The sequence below is a fragment of the Pteropus alecto genome, unplaced genomic scaffold (assembly GCF_000325575.1).
Source record: "Pteropus alecto unplaced genomic scaffold, ASM32557v1 scaffold24, whole genome shotgun sequence".
Classification (NCBI taxonomy): domain Eukaryota; kingdom Metazoa; phylum Chordata; class Mammalia; order Chiroptera; family Pteropodidae; genus Pteropus; species Pteropus alecto.
In genome coordinates this window covers 18,861,048-18,886,774 of record NW_006439192.1, presented here as the reverse complement: position 1 = coordinate 18,886,774, position 25,727 = coordinate 18,861,048, and the positions used below count along the sequence as shown (strand labels likewise).

Below are 25,727 nucleotides of genomic sequence, written 5' to 3'. Positions count from 1 at the left end.
GCGAGGGAAACCTGAACTACCTGGGGGACAGACAGCCTTAATTTCAGGCATCGAGTGGCGTAACCCGACATGAAGCACTGAGCTGGAGGAACCACCTGGGCAGCCAACTCACTCTCACACACTATGACCGTCTACATAGTTTCCAACAGACGATCACTTACAGAAAAAACCCAAATCCAGTACTGCACAGTTCAACTGAGGGTTAAGAAAGTTCAAAGATCATATTTACAAAGTTAATCCATTTTGATTAAAAATTAGTAACTAACTACAATTTAAAAACATACATTAGTAAAGCCAAAGAAAAAACATGTTGAAGGTACTATAAAGAGAAACCATTATTTACCTAAGAGAATAAAAATCTTTAAAGTTAGTCTATAAAAATAATAGTAACTATAGAAATGAATAGTAATATTGCCAAATTCATATAAAAGTCAAACAATTACAGTTAGTCAGAAAATACTGTTTAGTAAAGTTTACATGAAAAAATATCTTCTTTTGTTTGTTTTTAAGACAGCAAACTTAAAAGGCAGAGAATTTCTAAAACTTACCTTTACAAAAATACTGGTAGGTATAAAACGCCTGAGCAGTTGATTGGTGAAATTAGGAAATCTAAGCAAGGTGATGTTGAGAGATGGCAGCTGCTGGTATCCGGCCATTAGAGGATAGAAATTGTATAACATTTCCTGTTCAGTGCCAGGTAAGATACGTAATCGAATCTAAACATAAAAAGTTACAGATAATCAAATATAAAGACTTGCAATATCTATATGTTGTTACCCCCACCTTATTTACAAATGACTGAACACCCAAAACTTTCTTGTGAAATATTCTCTCTCCTATTCCATCTTTTAGAGATTCCAAAACGTAGGGCTGAATTAGTATGAGGCTAAGACCATGCAGATAATACATGTATTAAAAAACTGTGCACATTTTTGCAGTTTCTACCAAAATCTAAAAGGTAACTTGTCCCAACTTAAAAATGAGAACACTAGATGGATAGATAATTTTTGCATTTTAGACAAGGTAGATTTTACAGTCACAGTACGTTATGTCATAATCTGTCGAATAGTATCTTTGTACACATGATGTCAACATAAGACAAACTAGTTGTTTCTTGTGTTTTTAGAAATTTTACCTTTGTGGTAAGGTAAGATAATTTCGGGGGAAAACACGTTTGGAAATTTTTAACAATACTCTAGAAAAGAACACAAATGAGTAAGATTTTGGTATTTTACATTATCTAATTAATATGTGAAAAAGATCAGGACACTCAAAAAATGCTTATTCACTTGCAAATGAGTACATATAGGTACATGACACGCCAAAGATAATATATGCATGTATGTACCAACACATTATAGCTAGCATTATACTTAATATGTAAGTTTCAATTAGTGTATGAACCTACAGCATACTTCATGTATAATTCTATTTTGCATTTAATAACAAACACAGCACTTAGAATATGCACAGTACAAATGATCAGTCAGGAGAGGTATTTCTAGATGTCATGACAAATCTGTTCCTCTAAGTATGTCCTCAATGTAAGTATTTACTGACTATTAAGAGGTGTCTCTGTTACCATTGTAACAGTGGAAGACAGTACTCTCAATGGAACCTGATTTTGCTTGACAGTGTATGTTTCACTCAAAAATCTGATGAACTTTTCTACTTCTGATTTGAATGGATCAAAACACCTGAGTAATTTATGTGTAGATACAAAATTCTGTCTGAATGTACCAAAGACAAATAAATCTATACAAGATCAGAATCTCTGCAAACTTTTATGGTAGTTTAGAAGACAATTCGACTTTTAATATGGGTAGTCATGCCTCTAGGCCTCAAATTAAAAGACAAAGACAGACAGACACACGCACACACAAACTCATTAGTAATAGAAGGGAAATCTCTTATAGTCCAAAGATTTGTGAACTCTTGTTTTATAAAGAGAAAGAACCTATATGTGTGATCCCAATGTAAAAAGAGTTGCTCATTTTAATCCACATCTAAAGCGGGTTGTACTTAAACTTTAAAAGTGACTAAAAACTCATTACTATAAAAACAGTAGGGGCCACAGTCAGCCTTATCAGTCCATTTGTAAAAACTAAACATACAGCTCTCCATTTCCTGGCCACACTTTTGTGTCTACATATGCAACCCAATGAGATATGACATGTACCTGTTTAAGACCTGAGAACATGAAGGCATCACTGGGCTCCACAGAAATCTCCACATCTTGAACTAAGTTAGTCTTATTCTGTAGGTGATACTTGACAGGTAGTGATTCTCTGACACGTCCAAATGATGGCAGATCTGCAGAGGAAGATGACACAATTACCTGGGTTAAAAAAAATATCTCATAGAGGGTTCTTTTTATAAATAAATCTCATTCTACAGACATGGGATTATTTAAACTAATGATGTTACTATACACTTGCTAAATAAGAAAAGTCTTTGATTGAACAAGAGCCATGGGACTAAGATAAAAACAGGCTAAGAAGAATCAAAGTCTCCTTCTAAAAGTGATTAACTTAGAAAGGGTCTTGGCTATCAGGAGTTGAATTATATTTTAGGAATAACTTTTAAAATCTACGAAAGATTTCCTAAGTATCAAACATGGTTCAAAAGGGAATGACAGACATTACTTGCCTCTTGATAGGAGCATATCCCATTAACTATGAAGTATTCTTGCCAAAATCTTGAACTTGTATCTGACCAAGTCTATAGCTCTAACTACCAATTTATAGGGATAGAGAAACACTTAAAATGAATCAACGTAATCAGCAAGATCCAGGCTGTAGGAAGCTCTACAGGACATATGACTCAGTTTCTTCAATAAATGAACAGCAAGAAAGCGAGGGTGGTGGCAGTGATGGAAGAGGTTGTAGTGGAGTGAAAAAGAGGGACTCTGCCTACCTACAGATTTCAAAAATATGAGACACCCATCAGTTGCAACGTAGAGACCTTAGGATAAACTAAAGAACAGAGTTAATTAACTAGGGAAATTTCAACACTGGAACTTGATAATATTAAGAAATTATTGCCCATTTTTAAAGTCGTGATAATGGTATTATGATTATGTTTAGAAAAATAACCACTAATATTAAAGATGCACACTGACATATCTATAGATGAAATTATATCTGGGATTTGCTTCAAAATAATGGGGGCAGGAGGAGTGTGTAGAGGAACAGATGAAACATAATCTACTTTTGTAAATGTTGGACATTTTTCATAATAAAAAACTTTAAAAATCTTAGAAGCTAAAATAAATATTCTTACTGAATTTTTCTTATTAAGCAAAATGTGAATGCCATTACCTGCGTTCACGTGGAGAGGAATATTTTCTACAATCACATGTGGCAGAGTAATGACAGTAGTGATGACAGGGATGTTCTCCATGGCTGACGTCCTATGACAGAAAAGGACACCTTTTAAATTCACATTTTATGTGAGAAGTTAATCAAAAAACAAGGAACATGTATATTCATCCACTAATTTCAAAGAAAATATACATTATCCATTTTTTAACTTTATTAATAGAAGTGGTTTTGTGAAGCAAGAACTTTTAAGACCCCATTTCTGCTTTGAATATTTCCAATTAACAATATTATAACCCAAGGCCGCTGTTTGGTCCCAGTGGGTGACGAAGTTAAGAAGTTGTGCCAGAATGTAAATCAACTATACCCTAAGCATACCATTTAACAGTGTTTTGTTAGTAAAACTTTCTCAACATAGGCAGTAGTGCAATGATTTACATTACGACGCAAACACCTATCACACTGAGGATAGTTCATGGACGAGCACCATTACAACTACAAGTACACAGCAGGAACGCAGAACTAAAAATATTTTACTATCAATAAACATAGTGTCATTCCAACATTACTGAGATAAAGTGAGTAACAATATGAAACTCAAACATTTTTCCCTATACTCCAGTTAGAACTATGGAGGTGGCTGGCAGCTGACCGCCAAGTAAAGCCTTTAGAAAGAGTCTGTATCTAGAGGCGGAACAGCTGACACAACTTGCAAACTATCACAGAGCAAAAGCAACAAGCAGAAACATCTAATGCCTCATCATTAAGAAATATACGTCTTTATACCATTACAGTAACATGATGGAATTATTAAGTAGTGCCTTCAAAATGCTATTTTAATACCTATACATATATATATTAAATATCAATATGGTAAAATTCAGAAGAAAAAGAAAAACTAGTTTTTTAAAATAAGATTACGTTTTCCTTTCTTGTTTTTAACAAATCCTATTCACTATTTTATAATTAGAATTTTAATATATCTGAAATTTTTGTATACAGTATATAGCCAAGAGCCAATTTTTTCCCAAGTGGATACCCAACTGTTTATTGCCAGTTATAAGAGTTCATCCTTTCTCCACTGATCTACAATGTTACTTCTGTAAAATATAATGCCTATATGTGTGGACCTATGGATCTATTTCTAGTCTTCTTCTGTTCCACTGGTTTACTTACATATCCCTGAGCCAATACCATAGTGATGACTACTGTAGCTTTACAAGAAGTCTTAGAATTTAGAAGGGCAATTACCCTTCTTCTTCTGGAGTACTTTGACTATTTCTGACTTTTTGCCTTTCCATATAAATTTTAGAATCAAGAGTCTCAAGTTCCACAACAACAAGCTGTTGAAATTTTGGGGAAAAAAAACTGCACTGAATCTCTAGAACAATTTATAATATTAAGCCTCATCCAAATCCTACCCAAGACCATTCTATATCTTTCCCATTAAGTCTTCTTCTAATGTTTTAAAGTTTTATAATCCTCTCCATAAAAGAAATGTGCATCTTCTGTTAGATATATTCCTATGTATCTTATAATTTTTGCTGTTAAATAAATGATACTTATTTCAAAAGTACAAAAGGTTCATTACTGACATTAAAAAATCCAATTGATCTTGTATATTGTATCCAGCAACCTTGCTGGAACTCTAATAATTCTAATTTATGGATTCCCTTGGGTTTTCTATGTAGACAATCCTACTGATTGCAAATAAGGGCAGTTCCTCTTAACGTTTTCAATGGTCCTATAATCAGAATTAGTTTGGCTAAAATTTCATCACTATATAGGTCATAAATTTTGATAAACACCAATAAAAGTTTTATTTTCCCTTTTAATCTTTGTGTTTTTGACAAATGGTCAGTGACAGCATGTGACTTCTAGTCTGCTCTCCAGGACTGATGGAAGTTCTCAACTTTTAAATGGCAATGACAAATAATAAAGGCATTAGAATAGCACGGACGATGAAGGAAAGATGGGGCTGATATAGTTTTACCTCTTCCAGGAGATAATATAATGCCCAGTTGCTACTCCACCTTCGACATTTCCAACAGACGGGCACCGAAGACAAAAGCATTCACTGGCACTCTCTCCAGTCTGTAAGACAACTACAAGAAAGAGATCCCTATGCAATGATTTCATCTATGAAAGGACAGTTTTACATGTAAGTACTATAACAAAAAAAGAATACCTTATTACAAATTATCTATAGAGACTTAGAAACTAAGGCTCAGAGATGTTTAATGACTTTTTCAAGGTCGCAAAGTCCCTATTCAATGCTTTTTTCAAATCTATAAATATTCCATTATAAGGAAAACAGGTAAGGCATCTATACATCTGTGACACGCTCCTATGGGAACTAATGAAAGGGAGAAGTCTGGAGTTAGAATAATACCCCTCCAGTGATTAATTTTATTTCTCAAAATTATTTCATGTTTTCAAAGGGAACAATTCATGATAGGGAAAACGAAAACAGAAAAATTTAGGTACCCCTTAAGGTACTCGAAATGTCACTCTAGAAAACTCTGGCTTTCTCTGAATAAACACAAGTTACTGATACCACTCAAATGGAAAGACATCACGTATCGCCTCATTATTGCCTAATGTGGCTACTTACCTCATGTAGAAGGCTTTCCTCTTGCCAATTTTATAATAAATCTCCTGATGAACAGATAAACACTCATCTAAGCCAAGCCCTTCCCTACCCTTCATATGTCACAGCCTGCAATGTCACTCTTTTAAATGCAAGCTGGCCAAAGTGCCCATCTAATGCCAACTTTAGCAAATCTACAAGAGAAAACTTATATTAACAACAAAGTCTTTAAATGTTAAGTAATTGGTTTTTTTTTTGGTTTTTCAGTGAAGAAGGCTGTGGCAAATTAATAGTTATGACTGTGGGTATACATCAGAAGAGAAAGGGAAAAAAGCTGGGTATGTCTTTAATTAACTACTTATAAGCAATTTTTAAAGACTAGGAAATAATGCGATAGCCCAATAAATAAAAAAGCACATAAATTCAAACCTCTTAAGATAGCTTTTATAAAAACGTGGAACACTTGTATGAAATTCTTCCAAAGTCCTCCCTAATTCTAAGAATTAACCAAAACGATCATAAACTTTCTTAACAATTAACACTGGGGACAAATTTAGGACCTAGAAAAGTTGTGACTTTTAATGTGTCAAACACATATTTTATAGTGCATCAGTGCTGGTGTTCTGGAAGAGGCAGACAGAATAATGTCAACACTCCCCCCTACCCCACCCCAGATATCCATATTCTAATTCCCAGAACCTGAGAATGTTACCTTACATGTCAAAAAGAACTCTACAGATGTGATTAAGATAAGAATTTTAAAATAGGGAGATAATCCATTTGGTTCCAATGTACTCACAAAGGTTATAAGGTAAAGAGGGAGGCAAGAGGGAGGCCAGAGGGAGTCTGCGAAGGAGATGCAACAATAGAATAGAAGCAAAGAGAAAGAGAGATCTGAAGATGCTACATAGATAGTTTTGAAGGTAAAGGAAGGAGCCAGGGAATCCAAGTGGCCCCTGGAAGCTGGTAAAAGCAAAGACAAGAGCCCAGAAGAAATGGAGCACTGACATCACCTTGATTTTAGAACTTTTGACCTCTAGAACTTTAAGATAATAAAACTGTTTTATATCACTAACTTTGCGGTACTTTGTTACAGTAGCAATAGGAAACTAGTAACAGGAGACTCAAACTAGATATCATTCATTAATTTAATGAACATTTATTAACCAACTACTATGAGGCTGGAGATATAAAGAGGAGGAAGTCACAGCACCGACTCTAAAGGAGCACAAGTGTATCAGGGGAACCGTTTCTACACAATTTAACGATAACAGAATGGAGTTCAAATGTTGTAAACAGTAGTGTGTACAAGATACTATGGCAGAAAAGATAAAAGAGTGCTTAGCCCGGCTTGGGAGGATAATAAGGTCCAAGCTTACCTGAACCCCAAAGAGCCAACAAGAGTTCACCAGGTTGAAAAAGAAGAGGGAGAGAGTTTGAGACAAAAGACATATTATGTTCAAAAACAGATGGGGGCAATGTCTGCTGAATGTAAAATGTTTGGCTTGGTTGAAGTCTTGAAAAGAACAAGGGATGTAAAGAGACTGGTGTAGAAGCAGCTAGAAAAGTAAGCTGAGCCTCACTGGGAAAGGTCTTGTATGCCTCAGAAGTTTTTAAAGTAGAAATGACAAGTTCAGAATAGTTTTCTGAGGAATGAAACTCTGGCAGCAATATGAATGATAGACCAAGGGAGAGACCAACAAAAAGGCAACTAGTTAAGAAGCTATTTCTAAAGGCCAGGTGGGAGATGATGAGGATGGCAGTGAGAATGGAGATGAGAAGCTGGATTTAAGAGATGTGTAAAAGGGAGAACTGCCACTTTAAGCAAAACAACATATAACAAAACTAATTTTACCACAAGCTAATTGATATAAACAGGAGTTAAGTCCCTATGGCAATTCATCAGTGTTATAACAAAACAACATTGAAATGAAAGGATGTTATTTGAAGATCTGCTGTATTATTCTATTTTCAAGTACATTTGCCAAAAAGTAACTTCCTTATGGTAGCAAAAAGCTGATTTTTTTAAAATAAGGTAAATACAAACAAATTGTAAATGATACTACTTCTACTTTAATTCTAAATATATTTGCTTTTGTGAGCCTAAGTCTTAAGTTCCCTCCTGAACAAAAAGCTAACTCTTACAGTGCTAACCTACACAAACACACACGTGTACATAAATGTCTTCTGCTAATTAAGGGGGATGATCCACATTCTCACCTTTTTCCACCTGGGACTCTAGCTGATCCACTGGGGTCATAGAAGGAGCAAGCTGGAGCTCACTGGATATAATAGTGAGGGCCCAAGGTGAGGCACTTAACAGGTCTGTCATCAACAGAAAGGGGATGTCAGCATAGACCCTTTCAAGGTGCTCAAACTGTCACAAATGAAGACAAAAGGTCTGTCAGGAACTACATTAATCCATTTATTTTTTTCTGTTAATTTCTGTAACTTAAATGATTTCTAATATACTTCACGGTGATATACCTTTGTAGAAACAAATTTAACTGCAACATCAAATGGAAAGACGGTTTCTATTGTCACAGTTTCATCCTGCAGGAAAATGTAAAAGGCACATTCAATGGCTTTTCTAAATATTAACAATAAAGTTTTAAAAATAGAAGGCACACAAAACACAATTTGTTAATAACCAATAAATAATCTCAATTTATATATTAAGAAGCTAGGATCTTTCTGTCAGATAATATTTGTAAAAATCTATGTAGTGAGACCAGCTATTTTTTCTAATTATCTTATGCTATTACAACAGCTCACACTGCAAAGTGCTTTCTTATACATTATTTTTCTCAGTATCTACTGAAAGTGGGCAAGGCAGGCGCTGTCACCATTTTACAGTAGAGGAACCAAAAGTTAAAGAAGATTTTAAGTGATTGGCCTTAGCCACAAAGTCAGTGGTGCCAAGCAGAGAATATGGGTCTTCTGTCCAAGTTCTTTTCCTCATCTTGACTCAAAATGACTAAAATAAGTGATACTAATGATAATAAAAATAATGTAACATGACACTGTTATCATCACCATACATGTATTATGTAATGCTCATAACTCAAGGAAACAGATGCCATTATTACCACCATTTGAAGATGAAGATGTCACAGAGCTAGTAAGTGACAAAGGAAGAAAGTAAACTGAATCTGATCCTGGAGCCTATACTTTCAATCAACATGCTACAGCTCCTCTCTACAAGAGTCCACTTAAAAAACAATAAGGTTATTATATCTCTGGAAACAAACAACACACTGTTAGTTGAGAAACCTTTAAAAAAGGTCATGTTGGTTAAAAACTCAGGCTCTAATGCCAGACAGATCTGGATTTTAATCCTGGCCAGATACATACTTACTAGCTGTGTAGACCTTGGACACAGTGATGTGACCTCAGGAAAGTTATATGGTCTCTTTAAGTCTCTGTTTCATAATCCTCGCAGGGTTGTTACAATAATTAAATGAGATAATACACACAAAGCACTTAGTGAAATGCCTAAATCATGTTTTTTATTATTATATGCTTCAAATTATTTCCTCTTTCAGTATCATCAAGCTAACTTTTTAGAAAGTATGATTGGTAAGATATATGACTTTATTTCAGCAGTAGGAACAAAGTGTGCAATGGTTCCATGCACAGAAAAGATCTATAAAAAACAAAGAAGCAACTCAATGATTAGCTCATACTTGGGCAACTTTTAATTTTCACATGGCCTGCAAAGCACTCATGTACAGGTAAAAATGAGATTCAATCCAGTTCAGGGAAAAGAATTTACATTTAAATTTCCAAAAAATGTCTTCCAAATAACACTAGGACCTGTAAGATATTCCATGAGAACAGAGCTTCTTGGTGAAATAACTTTGAAGATAATCACTATAACTATTTGCAAAGATTCTCAATACGAATTAGCAAATTAAATGCTGTGCTATGTCTCGAAGTAAAATACCTGATTAATATCTTTTAACTCAGTATTGTCTAAACATATATGACTAATTCTTTTTTGTGTAACATCTTTTTCTATCCCAGAATGTGTCCCTTAAAAGCACACCTTAAGAATGGATTGGCTAAGAGAATACACATCCTCTTCTCTAAAAAAAGTGACATATATCTCAATAATTTCATGTCTTGAGAAGAGAACATTGTTCAAGATGCAGCAGCACACTGTTTTAGCCTGATTTCAGGATAGCTAGTAGGTAGCAAACAATGATTTTAAAAAGGTAGATTCTAAGTCCACCACATATTTCATTATAAGAAGCAGAAATGATATCCAAAGGTTAGGATTCTAAAACTGCACAGAACTTTAACATTATTATTTTGCAGATGAAGAAATTGAGGCCAAAGAAGTTACATGGCTAGACTGAGCTTCCAAGTTAGGAGGCAGTCCTGTGCTTAGCACCCTTATCTCTTAATTCACCATCCTGGGATTTTTTTATTACACCAGGCTAGGTGAAATTTTGACAGTATATTCCATGCCTTCCTCCCTCCCACTTGGGAAATAACTACTAATTTTAAGATAGTTTTGCCTCCTTGTCACCAACAAAATGAGCCTTGGTCCAGACTCTGCAGTAACTATACTATAAATCCCCAAATTGCTAGGCTTTCTCCTCTATTGGACTGAGGACCCAATTCCTAAGAAAAAGCTAAGACAACAGGGCTGACAGGACGAAGAAGATACTAAATATCATAATTTTGCATTAATAAAAGAGAAGACAAGCATTAAATATAACATGGTTAAATCTATTTAAAAACATGCCCTTCCCGCCCCCAACAAATCCCTATAAGGAGAAAAGAGACCAATAAGAAATATATCAGAGTTAACAGCAGCTGTCTGAGTTGTTGTGACTATGACTGTGATAGCTTTTCTATTTTCACGCTCTTCTATGTGCACTTACCAAGAACGGTTTTCATAAGAATCGATTTTAATAGAAAAAAATATTTCATAAAGAGAGGCCTCCTTTCTTCCAAAACCTTCTACATATAAGCCAACTTACAGGTTTTATCTAATGTGTGATTTTATAAACCAGCAGAATCTCAAGACTTTATAGATCTCAAACTTGTTGATTCTCTATATGAAAAGCCATGTAGGCCAAGTTTCTAATGTTTGAGCAATGAATACCTTATTATCTTGTTCATAATAAATATGATTTTTTTAAATCAACGGATGTTTAATTAAAATTTATAATAGACTATAAGCACCTAACTGCCTATTTTATAGGTAAACTAAAATAAAATAATAAGGAATATTCCACATATGATGCTTCTTGAAGTAACTAAAAAAAATACCTTGTGACATTTGCAAACAATTTCTTTTTCTTCAATAGTCGTATTGATCAGGTAAGAAACATACACGAGAAACATTCTTGAACCCACGGTTCCACAGCGAACATATAACATTTTTTCCAGCTGTAACGAAATTAAAGTATTTTAATTTAATTACATTACAAAGATTTCCTCTTGATATACATATTCATTCTAGGGTAATGTACTCACCTTTTAAAGTTCTAACTGGCTAAATTCCTGAACACATTTACAGGCTTTTCCTGTCACAGCGTAAGAGTGGGACCATTACTACTCCATCTTTTTTTATTATTATTCTCAACTTCCTAAGAATTCTGTGTGTTCGATGTGAAAAGTTCACTGAAAGGTTACTGCACATATGTTACAAACTTAGGGTTATTTAGCTATTTTACAGGCAACTAATTCTCTACATCGGGGTCATTTGTTCTTAAATTCCTTGTATAAAAACTGATTAAGAGATCTTGCAACATTTAAACATGTAAAAAGTGTACAAAATGTGCATGAATTTTTTTTTTAGTCTCAGGAATGCTGTGAAAATGCTCTGGAACTCACTACGTATTAAAAACTACAAGCTAATTGATTTCCTCCTCAGTCATTGTTGCCCAAATTTACCTGCTCCCCTGGATGTAAGTCTCCAACAGGAATGTCAGTGAGTAAAGCTGGGCAGGACTCATCGCACAGTTCTGCTCCATGAAGAGTCACCTGAGTTTTCTGAGTTAAATTGGCATCCTGTCCTAAAAGTGTTAATATTGGTGTTTTAAAATACAGAGAATTCAAACACAATCCTAACAATCAATACTGTAATAAAGAGCACTATATTATAGCCAGATTTTAAACTTCCTAGAATTAACATGACTTGTGCTTATTCATATTGGATTAATACTGATCAAATTTTGAAAGGAATGTTTACCGGGTTTTAAACCAGCAGTGAGCTTCACGTCTCTGATTTGGGTCTTTTCATGGGACTGAACAGTCACAACCAAACAATACATTTCATTAGTCAGGGCAGGAGGGTCATGTCGCAGATGTACAGAAATGTTTGGAACTCTGGAAATGATCCTTTGGGGAAAAAAAAAAAAAGCTAAGTAACTGATTGTTTAAAAAAACAAACTATTCAAACAAAGTAAAGGAAATAAGATGACCTTTCCCCATCTGCCTAGCAAGGTTGACTTACATTGTGCTTGCCTGAATGATTACACTGTCCCAGTGAACCTCATTATTGGGGAGCTTGGGTCGTCTTTTGAAAGAACGGGAGGCCTGTAAGGCTTCTTGAGATGAAGCAGCATCTCCTCCTCCTCCCTGCCAATTTAAAACCACACATCTTCCCGTCTCCTGGCCCAGAACCAGATCCACAGAGGTAATCTAGAAAAAGGAGGTCTATCAGAAATGCCAGCTCATTCTTATTTGTCATCATTTCCTCTCAACAAATCACATTGTAGATTGCTGGTCTACTGAGTTCATCTAGAAACCCAGGGTGTGACAGAAGTCCAAACACCTGCTGTTAAGAATTGTATCCTGATTATTAGCTGGGCAGTGGCTAAGAGTATGCTAGGTATCGAATTCTTCACCTTCAGAGATAATAATCTAACTTTCTAGCTAAGACACTGACTGTTATGATTATAGCACCTGGCAATGTGCCTGATGTAACAGATGCTTAATTAGTGGCTGCTAAGTTAAATAAATGAATGTTTTGATAACCATTAACATATTCATAACCTAATTCCTAATTCCACGTATTTTCCTAAAGACATCTATGATATTAGCAATGAAATTCTTTACTAATTGAATAAATGTTCCTTTCAACTAAATCCTATAACAAATGTACTCAAAATACCATTAATTATGATTTACATCTAGTAGGCTTCCTTAGATACCTTGTAAAAAATATGTAATTAGGGATTTAGTTAAAATCATGAATTTCTTTTCAATGAATAAGCAAAAAACTCTGAATATTGGTTAATAATCAAATCAACGGATTCACAAAAATTGTTATAGCAATATTGGTAGTAGAGTCTTATATTTCTATCTTAGAAATGCTCCAAGAATAATTAGCCAACCATTCTCATTCAAAGCATGGAAAACATGCAATTAATGAGTACTTACTACATACTAATGACTATTCCAAGCAATTTACATTAATTGATTTAATCCTCATGAAACACTAAGAGGTAGCTACTATTATTATCCCCATTTTACAGATGAATAAACTGAGACACAAAGAGGTCAAGGAACTGCCCAGGGCCACAAGCTAGTAAGTTGGAACTTAAGCCCACATGATTTGGCTCTAGAGTTTATTCTCAATGAAAATATTATTTTCATCATATATTTCTGAATAGCATTTTAATTATCTACATTAAATGAGTTTTTTAAAATGTGTATCATTTTTTCTTTAAAAATACACAATCAGCAATGTTTAAATATCAAAATGACAAAAATCTTTAGACTGAATTACATAATTGCTATTTTACATATGTTTTTTGTTTAAAATTCCTTAAGTGATTATGTCGCCATTAAAAAATGAAGTTGGTCTTATGTACTAACAGGATTTGATGACTAATACGCTATTAAGTGAAAATAGCCAACTAGTAAATACTATATACAGTATATTCTCAATGAAAGGAAACCTACCAAACCATAAGAATGGTTTCCCCTGAAAAGTCCAAGTGGAAGATTTTCATTTACTTCATAAACTTCTATACTGTTTAAAATTTTTTCTGACAAACACGTATACTTTTACTATTCAAAATATCTTTTAAACAAATTTGATAACTAACCTCAATTTTCTTCCCAACATCTTCAGTTTTTGCAACAAATTTAAATAAAAACTTTCTTGTTTTACCAGGAACTAAGCACATCTTTCCCTGAGTCAAATTTTCTAAAACTTCACTTGCTTTGGATGCTTCCTGGATTACACAGAACTGGTTATATTCCTGAAAAAGAGGTTAGCAAGGGTCACAGTTTATAAACATCGAAATGTTGTATGTTTTGTTAACATTAAACACCAAATGATTTGGAGCTTGCTAAGTTTAACTCCACTAAAAATGAAGCATTATGAAGGGTTATTAATAAAAAGACATATTTTTTATGCCTAATGGAGGCATTTATCCGCTCTTTGCTGCCACAAGATAGACAATTCACTACATACAAGATGATTTTGAAAACATTTAGACATCCCTTTCCTGGAGAGACAAACAAAGACCCATTCTTTGTTGCAATGAATGCTATCATCTCCTTTTCTTAAGAGCTTTCTTTCTACTTGGCTTCTGTGGCACTAGAGTATCTCCTGTTTCTCATCCTCCTTGACAGATATGAGAAACAGGAGATATTATCCCAGCAGATGAATTATCTTCACAGAAAATTCTTATAGTTAAGTTTTATACTTTCCCTCTATTTTTCATGTCTATTCCATGCTTATAAAACCTAAGAACTTGCTTTTTTCTTATGATTTGTATCTTGAATTTCAAATAATACATACATATATTCAGAATATAATCTAATTTTAAAATCATTAAAGCATTGTAGTAGTCTATGTTTGTTGTTTTTTTAAAAAGGGAAGTAAATGGAATATCAGGATATAATAAGTAAAATAACAGTCTTTATATTGACCCTCTAATTTCATTTAGAATATTTCATAGTGAGCAAAATAATTATCTGTCCTCAGGGAGCTTACATTCTAGTAAGGAAGACAAGTAATTTACCAAATAATCACACAAACGTGAAACCACAGCTGTGACAAGTACTATGAATGATTGTGCAAGCCTGGCTAGGTTCAACTGGTCACGTGGGTCAGGGGAGGTATAGCTGAGGAAGTGAGGCTTTAGAGGATAAAACATGAGGACGAAATATGTGAAGAAAAGAGAGGAAGGAAGCTAATCAAAGTAGAAAACATAGCATATATAAAAGCTCCTGTCCTAATACTGTATGATCTCACTTATATGTAGAATCTATAACTCACACAAACAGACGGTAGAATGGTAGCTGCCAAAGGATGGGAGAAATAAAGAGATGTTGATCAAAGGGTACAAACTTCCAGTTATAAGACAAATAAGTTCTGGGGACCTAAAGAACAGCATAGTGACTATAATTCACAACGCTGTGTTATACGCTTGAAAGCTGCTACAAGAGTGGATCCTATTGTTCTCATCACACACACAAAAGGTAATTATATGTGGTGACAGATGTGTTAACCAATCTTACTGTGGTGATTACATTTTGTAATATATATGTATCAAATCATCATGTTGTGTGCTTTAAACTTATACAATGTCATATGTCATATCTCAATAAAGCTGTAAAAATTAATTCTAAAATAAATAAAAGAAAGAGCTTTCGGCTTGGGGAAAAAAGGCCCTGTCCTTTATTCATCCTATCCCCATTCTTTATCCTCTACATATACTCAGCAATCCAGACTTACTTTTAAATGTCTCTATATCCCTTTATCTCCCACCACTAAAGCTAAACTTTTACAGGTCCACCATGATGCTAAGAATATTATAACTCTCAATAAATCCTTGCTGGTTAAAGGCTCAATATACTTTTTGGGTGACCAGAAGGTAACTAGCTATTAAGGAGCTTATAGCTGAAAGTTAGAATGTAACCTAATACTTGACTATCACACTATGCAAATATCCAAATGTGGGAAATATAGTATGATCCCAATTCTGAAGGAAAAAAAAGCTGTTTATATGTGTGTGCACAGAAAATGTCTAAACTATTCAAGAAGTTAATAGTGATGAGCGCTGGGGAATGGAAACGGAAGAGTGTACATTTATACATTTACTTTTCATTTTATATCTATTCTACTTCATTTCTCTTTAACATCAAATATACAATAGTTTTATAACAAAAAAACTAATAAATGCTAAATTGTAAAACAAATGATTTTGAAAATTATATTTCTTCTAAACATATGTTATTTGAAATTCAAGTTATATATTACAAAAAATGGACAACGTTCTTAGATTTCATAAGCATGGAACAAAAACAAAAATTAGAGTGGGGAAGTATAAAACTTGAATTGCCGACATAGAAGTTGAGAACTAGAAATACATTAATTTTTAATTTGTTACTATGAAATCATTAAGACCTGAAATTTACCAAGCTTGTTTTTTCTAACTTAACATAAGCTACAAAAAGGTACACTCATGGTAAAAACACATTAAGGATACCATTACCTGATTATTAAAGCTGACGCAGAGCTTAGAAAACCTAATGGGATGTGGACAATCAGGCTTCAGATAGATATCAAACTGCACAGGAACATCAACATGAAAACTTGGGGCGTGAAACTTGGCCTTGCATTGTACTGGAAATATAACAAAAAGGGCTGAGTCACATACTACCACTGACTTTTAGACCCGCACACATTATTCTCTGATCCACATTAACTCTGCAGAAAGGACACATCTACACTAGACAGTCTTACTGACTTCTGCACATGAAGCATTTCAATGGACATAAAAGTAGCTCACTTTTTAAAAACAAACCAAACTTAAATAAATTTTAGCTCCAAAATCATCTTTAATTTTAAAATCATAGTTGCTCCTAAAATATAAATACAACTGACATAAAATTTTAAAGGAAAAAGAACCATTTTGTTAAACTTATTTCAAAATACCTGCCCAGACGTTAAAGCATAACCCTTTTTCTGCATCTGTTCATTTTGTAGAAATAAGGATGATTCCCCTGAAATAATACCATAGATGTTGGCTACCCACCAAATGGCACAAAATCCTGTACTCCTATTGTGAAAACATTGCTGCCGGCCAGAGAAATCCGGTCCGCCCACAGCTTCTGAGCAGTTTTCACAGCTAAGATATCACAGTCAGGTTCAGGATCAGGACTTTCATTCTGCACCAACAGAGTTAAACATTCATTCAGCTAGTTATAAAAAATACATACATAGAAAGATATACAGATCTAGGTACACATACCCCTATGACATATTTTATATAATGAAATTCTCACCTACCATTAAAACGTTTATGAGGTTCTTTTCTATCCGTGATTTCTGGTCATCTTTCAGAGTTGAAGCTAATATGAAGAAGGAAAAAATTATGACTGTAAGGCAGGCAAGTAAGTCCACTACCCCCCCTTAAGGTATTAAAATATTATAAAATAAATATGTCTTCTAAGATGGCTAAGCCCAAATCCACAAAACTGACAGATGGCACAACTTTCTAAAAGTTATATACCCTTTATATATACTTGCATTGAATTCTACTTGAAAAATTACTTTATGCCATATTTTTAAAAGACAGAAAAATTTTGTTCTTAACAATGAGGCTCTCAGTTCACAAAGAGACTTGCACACAGTAAAAGCACTACCAAATATGAGACTAAATTATTCTTCCAATGTTAAGAATAACATTGCTTAGAGTGCTAAATTGTAAAGATTCAGAATTTTACTGAAACAACATCAAGTTACCTCTTCCAAGGAGTTCTAGGGAATAAGTAATATAATCTTTTAACTGGGCCATGAGGTAGGAACACTTCAGAGCTGTAGTCAATACAGACGTGAGTAGAGTCCACCATCCTTCACTGCGATAATCGCACATCACATAATCCAGCAACCTAGAACACAGAATATATGACAGACTGAAACCGCTTAACAGGAAAGAGTTTGAAGAGTTCAGGGAGTGCTTTACTCATTTTTTATATAAACTTCAGAAAAATCTTACTAAAATAGTTTAACAGGTATTTTCACATTTGGCTAATCCACAATTAGCTTGAAAACGATTGTAGCAACAGACAGTACTTGAAGAAAATCACAGAAATGAAGTTTAATAGAAGTAGAAATACATAGGGAAATAACAAATCCTCCAATACAAATTTTTGCTCTAATTCTGCTATTAATCAGAATACTTCTAAAAATAAATAGTGAATAAGACTCACTTCAAAGCTTTGGTATAATCCTTTGCATAATAATATTCCTCTCCCATCTGAACCACTATAAAGGAAAAAATATATTATGTACATAATTATATATTATTCAAAGTTGCATGAAATTGTAGCTTAGTATGGATACATACTTAGATGACTTTTCATTCTTGGACACTTATACTTCTTAAATTGTGCAACAGCATTGCTCAGAAGAGTTATTATTACTTCCTGTTAGAAAAGATAAAGTATAAAACATTCCAGTAAAAATACTTTCATATTTTCCTTGAATACTGTAAAAATTATTTATATGGAAAAAAAAGAACTTACAGAGTGAACAACACTTCTCTCCTTCAGCTGAATGGCAAGAATTCCCACCTTTTCTTTTTCAGGATCAGAAAGATCAAAACCTGTATAAGATAAGACGCAACCCATTTTAGATAGCTCATTTAATATAAATCCACATGAACACAGGGTGTGTACACTCCTTGAATCCTTTACTTTAATATAATGTATTTAAAATTCTTAACCATTCTAGAATTTTAAAGATTCTAAATGACAGCTTCATTAGCATGGAAACTGCTCTGTGATCTCTGTTCTGAATAGATCATCACTGAGCTCAATATTCTTTTGCCAGGTAGAATCAACCACCTGAAGAATACCACTCTACGTATCACTCTCTACATAGAAGAAACTTCCTGGAGATTAAAGTAAAAACTTTCTTAACACTTAGGTTCAATTGCCACAGAAACTGCTCAAATTAAATTATGTATAAAACACAAAAATGATGCAGAGAAATTATTTTTAAGATGATAAAGTTAATGCTGTTTTAAAATGTCAAATCATTAAAGTTAACTGGAATTAAAATATTTAAACAGATCAGGGTGGCTTATTAATGGTATTGTTTAAGACAACAGATGTCCAAATGTTTTAATCATACCCACATCTTTGATTATGTTATTCTGAGATGTAGTGATACAAACAAAACCTCCTAAAAACTAAAGTACTGAAAATCTCTCAAAAAATGTTTTAAAAGCATACATTTTTACCTTAACGTAATTTGTTATGCCTAATGCAGGCAATGGAAAAATTATGACAGCAATCTTTGCCTTTTGAGGTTGAGAGAAACAGAAGGAGGGAAAAGTTATTTACTTAGTATTCCTTGTCGCCATGATCTTTGTCCATAAAAGTCAAGAACGCCTGTTTGTGTTTCTAGGGGATCAGGATTGGGATACGTTACAGAAGCCTGTAAATTAAAACACAATTCTAAATAAGAGTTTATGTAACTTATCACAAATCAACTCTGTCTTTGATAGAATAGTTTTCATTAATACAAATACTAAACACATTCAAATATCAAAATTGTGAATATTTTAACATAAATTTTCACAAAAACTAAAAATGTTTCATTTAATATTTAGGTTGCCTCATGAAAATTAAATTGAATAAATCAACCTGATTCTGATAAACGATTTCACAGTACAGCAAGTCCTCGAATAACATCATTCCACTCAATATCATTTCCTTATAACACTGATCAGATGCTGTAGGAACTTAATTCTTATCTATATCAATTAGCTTCAAGTCTCAGAATCTCTTGACAATGCTAAGTGAGGACTTACTGTAACTAACTTTTTTACAATTTTTTACCTTTGTTAAACTAAACCAGTACAAATATATCATAAATGCTTGATGTTTATTCTATATGTATAAGTACTTCTGTGCAAATGAAAATAATGTTATAAAGAGCTTAAAAAGAAAAACTATTTTCCTTGTTTATCACTAGCATTTAACTCCTGGTATTGGTGGGGGAGGGGTACTTTTAACACCAGAATTTACAAATTTACACTGCTTTAATTTTTTATAACTTTTCCCCTCTGAAACCAAAATGTAATACAAGTACATTGTTGAAAAAATCCAAAGATAAAAAGACCAGAAGTTTAAATTACTTATAAATCTATTACCATTGTTAACAATATATACATTATTCTTCCAGATTTTCTAGGCAACCATTTATTACCAATTGGAATAATTTTTCACCCCGCTTTTTTTCATTTATATATATTCTATACATTTTACCATACCATTAAATATTCTAAAACATTATTTTCAGTTTCCTGCTATACCACATTTTAACAAACTCCTCATAGCTGTTTATCTTGTTTACTTTTTATATTATAATTACTAAATCTGTCAGAACAACTTTATAAATAAATCCTAGTACCTGTCTTTTAGAATCTCTTACCTGCACTAGGCTTCCAGAAAATGAAATTCTGGGTCAAAAGACATGCATGATTTTGAGGCTTCTCACATTATTATTTGACAAAAATATTTTTTTACATGCCAGCCAGGGATATTTGTTAATGCCCATTTCCTCATATCCTTATAAAATCTAGTTTTAATCACCTTTTAAAATATTAAGTTCAAATTACAATATGCAAAACTTTTAAAATATAAAACATGCGGTGATGTTATATACAAATAACATGGTAGAAAATAGTCTAGTTATATCATAATTTAATGGGGTAAAATCCATTTGAAGTACTGATATGCAAACTACTTTTGGAATATTTTTTTAAGTAGTACTTTTGATAATAGTCACCTATATTCAGAGAAGAAAACTGCAAAATGAAAATACAGTGATATAACTATATGAATATAAAAGTATTTACGTATGTACACATCATGTTCCTATTTTAAAGGTACTTACAGGGAAACATCTAAATATAATTATCGAAGAGAAAGGCAATATGAAATGTCAAGCTTAAGAAACTATGCAATTAACATTATGCCTCAAACAGATTCTTAAGAGTTTTCCATAGAGGAAAATCCCAGGAAGAGAACTAAGTCCAAAGTTGTCCTCTCCGGTGGATCAAAGTAAAGCACATGCCTTCAGGGTCCTTCAAACTCCTACAGACATGACCACAGAAACAAAAACACTGGATTTACAGTGTGACATGGATTAGACTGTGGCTTCTATTTTAAAGTAATTTTCTCTTCTTTAAATCACTAACTTATTGACAATCACAAATCAGTTCTTCAAAGAAAAACTTCTGTTTAATTTACAGGTGAAAATGGAGTAATCAGGCTAAACCTGAAAATAATCATAATTATTTTTTCATAAATTTCTGAAAATATAAAAGAGAAAAATGGATTATACTCAAAGGCTTGGAAAAAATTACCATCACCAATCACCCTTATCTTCTTTCAAGAGAAGATGAATCCATTTCCTAAATGCCAGATAACACGGGAGTCGGTAACTTACTTCATGGCTACAGAGGGTTTTTGCGAGCTGTTTCCGTTCCTGGGCATAGTAGGCTGCCTGCTGGTAATAGAAACCAGGATTCTGAGTTTGAATAGCTGTCAACCCTAACTTAATAGCTTCATCAAACAAATCTCCAAAGGCCTGGAATCTTAAAGAAAAAAAAAATCAAGAAATAAAAAAAATGAAAAAGGAAAGAAAAGGCTTACTTCTATAATTATTCATCCTGGAACCATAACCTTAGCAGATCGTATTTAAAGACTGCTATTGATGAACTATAAATTGGTGGGATTTCTTGCGTAAATACTAATAAATATTAATTGTAGGTTATAGATAAATTCTGTATTTAAGTCAGCTCTTCTGTGCTAGCAAGTCTTTATAAATATACCATCAAACTAGTAGTTCCTACCACTCAAATAAATACATCCCTGTTTCTGGGAATAATTTCATTTTAGCAATTTTTAAGCAGCAGTCTCAAACAGCAAGTTTCATGTCAACAGGGATTTTGTTCTGTTCACTGCTACATTCTCAGTACCTAGACACATGGTAGAAACTCAATAGATGTTGAATGAAAGAGATGGTACCATGAATTAAGTGATTTCCATTAAGGAACTGTATGAATCAATATCTATTACTGGAAATATGCTGAAGTCTAGATCATTAAAAATCTACTTACTGACAAAAATCTTACTTCACTTTAGAACCAAGTCCATGCTAATTCCATCCCTCCAAATCCCAAGTATTTTTTTTTAAACATTCTGAAAGTACAATTTAAAACATACTGTTTAGACATCCATGCAGCATGCTCAAAAGACAACTCTGCACTTCCGATTTTTTTCTTACACAAGTCGATGTGTTTTCTGAACTGAGCAATTGCATCCAATGGCGTGTTGTGCTGAAAACACAGCCTACAGATCTGCAAAATGTAAAATGAACCCCAAAATAAAAAAATCAGTCAAAAGCCATATTCATTTAAAAATGTGTAAAATTTGAGACTAACTTTAAAGACTATAAAGTTTCCACCTCTGAAGTTCTTTGCGATAGAACTGATTTTCTCTATCAGACTGGTTATGCTAAAATCAAAGGTTATGCCCCTTTGATAAATGAAATAAATTATTCAGTATTTGTACTGAACCTATTCTATACCTTAGAAAAGCCTTTTAAAGGTATAGAATAAATATATGTACCCAATGAAGAGCATAAAATATGGGCAAATATAAAATATCTCCAGAAGGAAACTGAGAAAGGACAGATTAATTTTCAGTTTTAGAACAGTCAGAAAGCCAAAGATTTTCTGTAGCACCATCAGAGCACAGTAACCTCCATATAAAACAAGGATTACAAAAATTCTTAAAACTGTTGATCGGGGATGCTATTTCATAGCAGTAATAATATATGTATATGTAGGGTAAAGGGAAAAACAGAAGAAACAAAGCTTAAATTTATTTCCATATGCTTATTACTAGTTTTAATTTTATTTTTTAGATACAAAGGCATTCATGAAAAGTTAAGCCTCACATCTATCTCTGTCCCTCAGCCATCCAATTTCCCTTTCCAAAAGTAACCAGCATGTTTCGTGATATATTCTATGCACAAGTGTGTATGTGCATTTATATATAAAGTATTATTTTTATACAAATAGCATCTCACTGAATAGGCTGCTTTGTGCCTTACTTTTCTCACCTAACAATATATCCTGGACCTCATATCATATCAGTATGTAGAGTTACCTCATTCTTACTAGTCGTATAATATATTCTATTGTTTGGAGTTACAATTTATATTAACCAGTTGCTAATTGCTGGGTTGTTTCTAATCTTTTCCTATTACAATATGCAATAAATATCCTCATATATGTAATTTTCAAGTCTTAACACATGTGAAATGAAATTGCTGGGTAAAAGGGAATATCCATTTTAAATTTGTATGGTCACTCCAAAAATATTCTCTGTAAAAACTGGACCAATTTACACTTACAGAAATAATAAATTAAAGGGTCCATTTGCTTTCAGTTTCAACCATCTTTAAACGATGAGTATGGAAAGATTAAAAGCAAAACAAACAGCTCTCCCTTGCCTTCTGGGAGCATCTATTTCTACCATATCCAATCCTAAAATGCATAAATAACACATATAAAAGTTTCCTCAGAGGTGAATACATGCGTCTTTCCTATGGCTATGCCATTAAACCAAGGAAGTCTTACATAGTTCTAATATGTTGCACCTTTTAAAATTCGATGATATAGGTGGCTTTCTTTTCACTTATTCCTGCTCCCACTCACACAAAAGACCCTCCTAAAGAAGTGAGAACTATGAGACCCATAAACTCAAAACCAAGCATTACAACCAGTCTGCTAAGAATCAGGCATCTTTGAAATAAAGAACATAAAAGAAGAGAGCATAATTAAATACTTTTCAGAGCAAGTAACTAATTTCGATCTTCAATTTTTCTTTTAAAAGATAATCTGATACTTAAAAATAAATTTTTATTTGAATGTAGAACTATTACCTTGTAGTTTATAAATCCTGCCATAGTCTTAATTTCCAGAATATTAGTTTCATGGGCTCTCAATTCATGTACAAGATTATAGGCGGTCCTATAATTCCTAATATAAACATGGAAAGGTAGTTAATTATAAATATTAAGAAAAGATTCCTAAAAACAATATTATTAGAAATAAGAGATAATATTGACTCAACATTTCTTAGCACTCAAAAGCTCAATAACATATATGTATTAATCTCTGATTTCCTGAAAAATAGTATGTTGATTAATAATGTGTGAGAGGATTCTATGACTTTTCACTAAAAATAGTACCATCAGGTGCACACTGTGCTGTCATTAACATCTGTCAATAACGGACAATAAGTTGAAAAACAAAATAAAGTGAACAGTTGTCCAGAATTAAATTTAAAAATTAGCATTCTGTTAAAAAGATAAGCATTTCTTAAAAGCATCGTCATGAGCTCAAACAAATAGAAATACGAGCCAAAAGGTGCTATCAAGACAGCACACATCAACAGCTTTTAAACCCAAGCATCTCTGGCCTCCGGCACAGGCTGGAGAGGGGAACAGTCCTTAGGACCACTCGCTGGTGCTGTAGGAGAACATGTGTGAGAAAGGAGAGCCTGGTAGGAGGAGGCCTTCCCTGAACGTGGTAGGTAATGAGGAAATCTCAACAGTCTTCTGCAAAGAAAACTGTTCACTCTATACAGAAGTGCCAGAAGTATCCATTGTTCATGTTGAGCCCTTCCCACTCCCAGTGCATAGACTCAGCACTGCCATAGCCCAGACCTCATCAAACTGGATAACAGAGGTTGCTCTGCCCAAAGGATTCCCTGAAACCCTGCCTCCCCCAACTCACAGCCCTACCCAACCCACATCTAGGTGTATCATCAACGAGTCAGGTGCTCCTTCTTGAGCAGCGCCTAGACTCACACTGGAGGCAGCTGGCCTCGGTTTCTGGTGTGGCCTTTTGAGGCAACTATAAGCACAGCATCTGTGGTTTCCTTGCTGAATCTTAACAGGGCTCCGGAGGGGCACAGGCTTGGGCTAAATCTGGCCTGCAGCTGAACCCCTCTCCGGACTGTGTCACTGGAAACCTACTACACAAATCTACACTAATAAGACCGAGAGATTCAGGAGCTTTGCTTAGCACATAGAAACAGACATGGAAAGATAGCCAAAATGGGAAGACAAAGAAGCAGAAACCATAAGAGAGAACAGAACAGACATCCAGGAATAATGGAGTCAAGTAATCTAACAGATGCAGAGTTCAAAACACTGGTTACAAAGATGCTCAATAAACTTATGGGAAGTGTAGATGAATTCAGTGAGAATTTCAACAAAGAGATAAAAAACATAAAAATGGAAATTATAAAAGAGAACCAGTCTGAAATGAAGAACACATTATCTGAAATGAAAGTATATTAAATGAATAAAGGAATAAACAAAGTGAATAAAAAAGAGGATCAAATGACCTATATAAAGGATGGAAAAGCCAAAGACAATCAAAATGGCAAGAAAGAAGCAGCCAAGACAATAATGATTTAAGGAGCCTATGGGACACTATTAAAGGTAAAAATCTCCACGTCATGGGGGTATCTGAAGAAGGAGAACAAGATGTTGAATATATATTTAAAGAAATAATGATAGAAAACTTCCCTAAGCTAGTAAAGGAAATAGACATACAGAAAGCTCAGAGAATCCCCAAAACCAGGAACCCAAAGAGGCTCACACCAAGAAACATAATTAAAATTCCAAAGGTTCAATGCAAAGAGAGAATCTTAAAAGTGGAAAGAGAAAAGCAGATATTTACCTACAAGGGAGCACCCATAAGACTGGCAGCTGATTTCTACAAAGAAACTATGCAGGACAG

At 33.7% G+C, this 25,727-nt stretch overlaps 1 protein-coding gene across 2 annotated transcripts in view; it reads right to left on the bottom strand.

Moving 5' to 3' along the window:
- TRAPPC11 (trafficking protein particle complex 11) overlaps nt 1-25,727 on the bottom strand; it is a 42,097-nt gene that overhangs the window by 3,890 nt on the left and 12,480 nt on the right. For both annotated transcript variants that reach the window (XM_006916365.3, XM_006916366.3), the window contains exons 8-29: nt 23,858-23,954; nt 22,132-22,265; nt 21,353-21,500; nt 19,240-19,333; nt 18,418-18,497; nt 18,240-18,318; nt 18,103-18,157; nt 17,636-17,781; nt 17,180-17,241; nt 16,926-17,058; nt 16,383-16,513; nt 13,983-14,138; nt 12,383-12,570; nt 12,119-12,267; nt 11,821-11,942; nt 11,194-11,313; nt 8,398-8,463; nt 8,131-8,287; nt 5,314-5,425; nt 3,321-3,412; nt 2,180-2,313; nt 549-716 (exon numbers count right to left, since the gene is read on the bottom strand). In XM_006916365.3, coding sequence (XP_006916427.1) covers nt 549-716; nt 2,180-2,313; nt 3,321-3,412; nt 5,314-5,425; nt 8,131-8,287; nt 8,398-8,463; nt 11,194-11,313; nt 11,821-11,942; nt 12,119-12,267; nt 12,383-12,570; nt 13,983-14,138; nt 16,383-16,513; nt 16,926-17,058; nt 17,180-17,241; nt 17,636-17,781; nt 18,103-18,157; nt 18,240-18,318; nt 18,418-18,497; nt 19,240-19,333; nt 21,353-21,500; nt 22,132-22,265; nt 23,858-23,954 — 2,623 coding nt within the window. The remainder of the gene's footprint in view (nt 1-548; nt 717-2,179; nt 2,314-3,320; nt 3,413-5,313; nt 5,426-8,130; nt 8,288-8,397; nt 8,464-11,193; nt 11,314-11,820; nt 11,943-12,118; nt 12,268-12,382; nt 12,571-13,982; nt 14,139-16,382; nt 16,514-16,925; nt 17,059-17,179; nt 17,242-17,635; nt 17,782-18,102; nt 18,158-18,239; nt 18,319-18,417; nt 18,498-19,239; nt 19,334-21,352; nt 21,501-22,131; nt 22,266-23,857; nt 23,955-25,727) is intronic.